Below are 7605 nucleotides of genomic sequence, written 5' to 3' on the forward strand. Positions count from 1 at the left end.
TAGCGTCGTTAGAGGGCGTGTCGACCGATCTCGCTGGATTTGGTCCATGTTCCTTCGATCTATGTTTCTCCTATCGGTGATGGACGATGCTCTCATGCGCTAGTCCTTTTTGGGACTTAGCACACTTTCCGTCCGTCTACTACCCCCTCCATTCCATATTAACCCGCATATAAGATTTGATCAAAGTCAAAATTTGTAATCTTTTACCAACTATCCTTGATAAAACATCAGTGCATATATAATAAAATGTAAATGATATGATAGCACATTGTATTTCTCGGATACGGGGGCTATGGTGCTAGGCGGAGCCCGGAGAGAATAGGTGGGGGCAAACACTCTAGTGCTGCTACTGAGCGAAAGCAGCAGTGATCCACATGGACGTGGTCCACCCCGTCGTCCTCACGCCAGCCAGCCAGATCCTCCTCTCTCCCTTCCCCTTCCTCTTGCTCTGCTCACTGCTCAAGGCAAAACCCAAACCCCCACCCGCTGCATTTATCTCACCGCCGCCCGCGAATGCCCCTGCGCCAATGCCTCCTCGCCGCCGCCTCCTCGGGGCCCTCGCCGCTCTTCTCCTCGCGGCCGTCGCCGTCGCCGGCTCCGACGACGGTGGGTACTCCCTCCCTCGCCTCGTCCGGGCTTCCGGTGGCTCTGTATTGGGGGTGGGTTCTGCTCGGGGAGCTGGGATTCGGCGGCGGTTAGGATTGCTCCGTGCTAGACTCAAGTATTTTATTCGTGCGCGCTTTTTAGTGGGTGGGCGTGGTCATTGTTTATGGCTTCTTGATTTGTTCCATCTGCCATTGACGGTTGCATAAGCATGTGCTAACACTAGATTAATCCAGTCTCCTGTTCATGCCATCGCCTCCGCCCACGGCTCTTCTTCTTCTTCCCTTCACAGGATACAGCTGCTGCCATTTTTTCGGGGCTGTAGAAGCTCCACCAACATCTATCCTCAAATAGTCAAATGCGGCTTTTTTTTTAAAATCTGCACTTCTTTCCTGCTCTGCTTCGTCGGCCGAAGCGCTGTGCTACTACTGCCTTATCCTGTCACGGGGGATCAGCTTCTCATTCTGAACCGCTGTGCTATTTCGTGGAAGCGAAAACCTTCGGGCGAGAAGAGCTGGAAACTTGATTTTCTTTAGGGGATGTTGTTGGCGTCTGTTTGGTTTGCATATTGAAGCTCTGCGTCAGTCAGCAAATGAGTTCGTTTCACGCATCTGGAAGCAGAGTACCCCTGTCAACTAGGTTCACCATGGTGTCGGTTAACCTGCTGCCGCCGCTTGTGCTAATTCAGTGTACGTGCTCACGGTTTCAGGGCGAACGCTGTTGGAGATCAAGAAATCCTTCCGGAACGCCGACAACGCGCTGCATGACTGGTCCGGCGACGGGGCGGCCCCGGGCTACTGCTCCTGGCGTGGCGTGCTCTGCGACGACGCCACCTTCACCGTCGCCGCGCTGTAAGAACCTCTCTGCACCGAAGCCTTATGCTCTGTTGCCGGCTATATTATGCAGTTACTGACGCGTGTTCGTGTGTGCAACGACAGCAACCTCTCGGGGTTGGATCTCCGTGGCGAGATCTCCCCGGCCTTCGGGGACCTGAAGGGCGTCGTGTCAATGTACGGTGATGGTACATTGTTTCCTGAAATGTAATGCTTTCAGATCATAATAAGTTTGTGTGACTCTTTTCTCCTGGCTGTTTGGTCATGCGTAGTGATTTGAAGTCGAACGAGCTCTCCGGGCAGATCCCTGATGAGATTGGTGACTGTTCGTCGCTTAAAATGCTGTAAGTTGACATCGGTTCTACTTCGTCACATTGTTTTTGTTTTGACCTGTAGTAATAATGCCTGTTGCTGACTTCCCTTCTGATCAAGGAACTTGTCCTCTAACAACCTGGAGGGGGACATACCTTTTTCCATATCTAAGCTGAAGCACCTTGAAAGCTTGTAAGGCTTATACTTGTCTCCAGAACTTGGTAAAAGCAAGTGTTTCACTCATTGCTGATGTTACATGTATTTGTAGGATACTGAAGAATAATCAGCTGGTGGGCGTCATTCCGTCAACTCTCTCCCAGCTTCCGAATTTGAAGATATTGTAAGTTACTGCTGCTAACCTGTCCTGTGGGTTTTATTGGGTTGGTTCTGATGTGATGTGTGTCCTTAGGGACTTGGCTCAGAACAAGCTAACTGGAGAAATTCCAAGGTTAATATACTGGAGTGAGATTCTTCAATACTTGTAAGTAGCCATTCACTTTGTTCTCCAGTATGGCAGTATGGAGAAAAAGATTTCTTGGTTCACTACTAAAACTATCTAGTATATTCAAGGGCCTGGCAAATGCTAACAAAACTTAGTTTATGTAAGATTTTAGGGCTTGGATCAAGCATTTATGTTAATAAATACGATGATTATCCACACGTAGTGTAGGGCCAGCAGGCCACCATCTGTTGTTACATGCTCAGTTGTTTGCATCTATCTAAGTTTGTCTTTTACTCAAGGGGACTGCGAAGCAATCTCTTAGAAGGAAACCTGTCTCCAGATATGTGCCAATTGACTGGCTTGTGGTACTTGTGAGTGCATCGCCTCCCTTCGTTTATCACCAGTGTAGCTCTTTGTGCCCTTTATTATGTTAACAACAAAGTTGCTTCCCTTTGGTTCAGTGATGTGAAAAACAATAGCTTGATGGGCACAATACCAGATACCATTGGGAACTGTACGAGCTTTCAGGTCTTGTATGTGCATTCTTTCTACTCCCATTGAATAATGTTGGTCACTTCCTAGTTTTTAGAACACTCATGATCTTTCGATATTTTAGGGATTTGTCTTACAATCAGCTTACTGGAGAAATCCCATTCAACATAGGTTTCCTGCAAGTGGCTACATTGTATGTGGTAGTCATTTCACCAATCGAACTTGATGCTTAAGTTGTCTTGCAAATATAAGTGGTCACTTGAAATATTATTTACTATTGTGCCAGGTCTTTGCAAAGGAACAAATTCTCTGGCCCTATTCCAACAGTGATTGGCCTTATGCAGGCCCTTGCAGTGCTGTATGATAAGTGACATTCTTCCTTGATTTATGGACACTGGGGAATTGTTTTGAAATATATTCTTATTTTGCATTGATCCAGGGATCTGAGTCTTAACCAGCTATCTGGCCCAATACCATCTATACTTGGCAACTTGACATACACTGAAAAATTGTAAGCTTGCACTTCTTTGTATCTGCTTAACCAATAGTTTACTAATGATTTTACTCTTCACTAAATGATATTCTAGGCCCTGTGAAGTCTCTACTCTTTTCTTAATCATGAGTAGTTACTGATATCACAGTCTCTTGTACTACCAGATATCTGCAAGGCAATAGGCTAACTGGGTCAATACCACCAGAGCTTGGTAATATGTCGGCGCTTAATTACTTGTAAGCATATAGCCTTGTATTGCCTTTATTCTTCATAGCCAATTTATTTGCGTTCTACCCATTTGATATGCTATATCTCATTTCAGGGACCTGAATGACAATAATCTGACTGGGCTCATTCCACCCGAGCTTGGAAAACTCACAGGCTTGTTTGATTTGTAAGTATAAGTCCATTCATTCGTATTATATGATTCTTGTAAACAGTGCTAATTTAGGCGGTGATCCATGTCATCTGCTTCTCGCAGGAACCTTGCAAACAATAAACTTGAAGGACCGATACCTGATGATATAAGTTCATGCATAAATATCATTAGCTTGTAAGTTTCACTTTTTCCTGAAGTTATTTAGCGTCTCTGGTATAGCTGGATACTAACTTGCTTGCTCTTGAAACAGCAATGCTCATGGCAATAAATTGAATGGGACCATCCCACGTTCATTGCACAACCTTCAGAAGATGACTGATTTGTAAGTAGTTCCTACCTTTTGTAGTTTATATTATGCTTATACTAGGCTGTTTTTGTTCCAGACTGCCATAAATTACATTTCTAACAATTCTTCCTAATGATCTCTGCTGATCCATAACTTTTAGGAATCTGTCATCAAATTATCTTAGTGGAGCAATACCCATTGAGCTAGGAAGAATAAAGAACTTAGACACACTGTAAGTTCCAGTATCTGATTAGTAATTCTTCTTCAGAAAGTTTTTAATGCTATCATGTGTTGCATGAATATATTTGTAGGGATTTATCCTGTAACAAGATTGCTGGTTCGATACCTTCAGCAGTTGGGAGCTTAGAGCATCTTTTGAGACTGTAAATCTGAGAACCTGTTATTCTTTTTCTTGAAATGCATGTATTTTTTCATGACAATATTATCTTATTCATGTAGTAACTTGAGCAAGAATAATATGGTGGGGTACATTCCTGCTGAGTTTGGGAACTTGAGGAGCATCATGGAGATGTAAGAACCTTCTCACCTCTAGGCGTTCAAATCTTCATCCTTTGAGAGTAATATGGGCGTCTTTTGCTTTGTTTCAGTGATTTGTCCAATAACCACCTTCATGGCTTGATTCCTCAAGAGGTTGGAATGCTGCAAAATCTGATACTATTGTAAGTGCATGCAGTCTATGTTTTTTTTTGTCTCGCGTTCATTTATATTGAGAAACCCGTGCTGTACAAAACCTGTGGACTGCATATTTCCCTTCCAATTATTCGAGATTGATTTGTGTAATATTTTATTGTTACAGAAAACTAGAAAGTAACAATATAACTGGGGATGTTTCTTCACTTACTAAATGCTTCAGTCTCAGTGTATTGTAAGTTAAGACCTGAATAGCTATTTGAACTATTTGCACATGTGTGGATTTCAGTCATAGCTTCTTTATTCTTGTGTGTTGCTGCAGAAACATATCATACAACAACCTGGCTGGCGTTGTACCTACCGACAACAACTTTTCACGATTTTCACCAGACAGGTAGTATCGTCTGGCATAAATTTATCCCTTAAAAGAATCTCGGGAACCCTTATTTATAATCTGAACTTTCTTTCAGCTTCTTGGGTAATCCTGGACTATGTGGCTACTGGCGTGGTTCTTCATGCTATTCCTCCAGTCATGCAAAGAGATGTAAGTACAACGCTATCTTTATTAAGTTGCTCTGGATTATAACCTCACCAGACGACTAAGAAACCTTCCAATACTCTTCCATTCATTTTCTCCGCAGTCTCAGTCTCAAGGGATGTCATTATTGGTATTGCTGTTGGTGGGCTTGTTATCCTGTTGTTGATCCTAGCAGCTGCTTGTTGGCCGCGCAGCCCAGCAGTTTCCCGAGAATTATCTGTAAGCAAACAAGGTGATTGCTCGAATCGCTATATGTTGCTTTAACACATCAATATTTTGTAGCTATTTGACAAGTGCTGTGTCATCATGCTGAACCTGGCAATGGTTAATACCTGACAGTCGCCAGTCTGCTCTCAACTTGACAGATGCACTGTTTGTTTTTTTGATTACTAATATGGTTTTAATGGGATAATGTTGATAATTTTCTGTTACAGAAATACACGCTGTGTTATCGAGCAATGTTCCCCCCAAGCTTGTGATCCTCCACATGAACATGGCCCTCCATGTATACGATGATATAATGAGGATGACAGAAAATTTGAGCGAGAAGCACATTATTGGGTATGGGGCATCAAGTACAGTTTATAAATGTGTTCTGAAGAACTGCAAGCCAGTGGCAATCAAAAAGCTATACTCCCAGTACCCTCAGAGTGTAAAGGAATTCGAGACTGAACTTGAGACTATTGGAAGTATCAAACACCGGAATCTTGTCAGCCTTCAGGCTTACTCACTATCACCTGCCGGGAATCTTCTCTTCTACGATTATATGGAAAGTGGCAGCCTCTGGGATGTTTTACATGGTAAGTGCACATATAGCAGGTAAAATGCATGTGGGGGAGTGCTCAAACAGTTTCATTCATTGCGCATCTAAAAACTTTCCGTTTCTGCCATCCATCTGTCAGCAAACATGTGCTGGCCAGTCATTAAGATGTACTGATTATTTATTTTTATTCTCTTTGATTGGGATTTTTACATGGCATTCAGATAGTCTGCGAGTTCTCCACAACCTCATGTTAATGTGCAAGTCTTTGTTTTTTTAGCAGGTTCGTCCAAGAAGACGAAACTTGACTGGGAGGCTAGACTCCAGATTGCTCTTGGCGCTGCCCAGGGGCTGGCATATCTCCACCATGACTGCAGCCCACGGATAATTCACAGGGATGTAAAATCGAAGAATATCCTCCTAGACAAGGACTATGTGGCACACCTTGCTGACTTTGGTATTGCCAAGAGCTTGTGTATCTCCAAGACCCACACATCAACCTATGTGATGGGCACAATTGGCTACATTGACCCTGAGTACGCACGCACATCCCGCCTCAACGAGAAATCTGATGTATACAGCTACGGCATCGTCTTGCTTGAGTTGCTCACTGGAAAAAAGCCAGTCGATAATGAGTGCAACCTCCATCACCTGGTAACTAATTTTCACTTGCTTGCAGTTGTTCGATTGAGAGTTTCTTTCTTCTCCACTCCCTTTGGATTATGAGCGTCAGTAAGTTCAAAGTCATGGGCATTAGGACTCTGTTCCCTCAAGGGGACCAGCAACATGAAAGCTATCATCCGGTTAGATCTATCTATCTACACTCTGGTGATGCGATTCATTGTATGGCTGGTGAAAGCTCCATTATAACTGGCAACTCGTCAGTGTCCTGCAAAGCCTGCAGTATTTGTCCCCTGCCTTCAATCATGCGGTTGGCAACACGCTGCTGTCAAAAACTGTAGCTAACTAGTAGTAGTACTTTCTCCTTTGATCACTGATATGTTGGTAATTTAGCCTGAGCATTTTACTTTTGCCTGCTCTGTCAAACTTAAACTGTTTCTGTTTTGGAAGAAACATGGATAGGTAGTTGATCTGGCTGTTAACTCCCTGGCTTGCACCCAAATGTTCATGCTCATTGGCTGCTCCCCTGCAGATACTATCCAAAGCTGCAGATAACACGGTGATGGAGATGGTCGACCCAGACATCTCCGACACGTGCAAAGATCTCGGCGAGGTCAAGAGGATGTTCCAGCTGGCGCTCCTCTGCAGCAAGAGGCAGCCGTTGGATCGACCGACGATGCACGACGTCGTGCACGTCCTGAACTCCGTGGTATGCCCAGAACCAGCTCCAAAGCCAGCAAAGCCAGCACAACTACCGGGATCGACTCAGCCGTCCACAGGTCCGAGCAGCTATATCAACGAGTATGTCAGCCTAAGAGGCGGCAGCGCTCTCTCCTGTGCCAACTCGTCGAGTGCGTCTGACGCGGAGCTCTTCCTGAAGTTTGGTGAGGCGATATCGCAGAACACTGAGTAGACTGACCTTCTGATGGGCGTAGCGTTTCCGGTAGTTGTTCCCGGTGTCCTCAAGAATAGAAGGGGGCACTGGATCCGGAGGTGTTCGGTTCACTGTAAATATGCAGCTGGTTTTGCTTCTTTTAACTCTCTCTAGCTATTTCTCGTTTTTTTTCTGGCTCCCCTTTTGCAAGTATTTTTTTGATTTGTACTTGGGATGATGAGAACTGTGCTGAAACAGAAAGGACACTGTATTTTGTTGGAAACTGAATGGAAGGAAATCATCCAGTGCTTGGTTTTACAA

General features: G+C 44.3%; 1 protein-coding gene across 2 annotated transcripts; it reads left to right on the plus strand.

Moving 5' to 3' along the window:
* The first annotated feature begins 342 nt into the window (after positions 1 to 342).
* LOC127305761 (LRR receptor-like serine/threonine-protein kinase ER2) lies at positions 343 to 7605 on the plus strand. Of its 2 annotated transcripts, none has more exons than XM_051336288.2 (27): positions 343 to 606; positions 1313 to 1454; positions 1542 to 1613; positions 1709 to 1780; positions 1869 to 1940; positions 2017 to 2088; positions 2158 to 2229; positions 2490 to 2561; positions 2652 to 2723; positions 2807 to 2875; positions 2969 to 3040; positions 3122 to 3193; positions 3340 to 3411; positions 3498 to 3569; positions 3657 to 3728; positions 3805 to 3876; positions 4001 to 4072; positions 4152 to 4223; positions 4300 to 4371; positions 4449 to 4520; positions 4658 to 4726; positions 4814 to 4885; positions 4962 to 5035; positions 5133 to 5261; positions 5464 to 5829; positions 6070 to 6443; positions 6943 to 7605. In XM_051336288.2, exons 1-27 carry the CDS (start codon positions 375 to 377, stop codon positions 7321 to 7323), a joined length of 3132 nt encoding a protein of 1043 aa, XP_051192248.1. In that variant the 5' UTR covers positions 343 to 374; the 3' UTR covers positions 7324 to 7605. The 2 variants fall into 2 exon arrangements, with proteins under 2 accessions (XP_051192248.1, XP_051192249.1); XM_051336289.2 differs by having other exon boundaries at positions 6073 to 6443.

The sequence above is a fragment of the Lolium perenne genome, chromosome 6 (genome assembly GCF_019359855.2).
Source record: "Lolium perenne isolate Kyuss_39 chromosome 6, Kyuss_2.0, whole genome shotgun sequence".
NCBI classification, from domain to species: domain Eukaryota; kingdom Viridiplantae; phylum Streptophyta; class Magnoliopsida; order Poales; family Poaceae; genus Lolium; species Lolium perenne.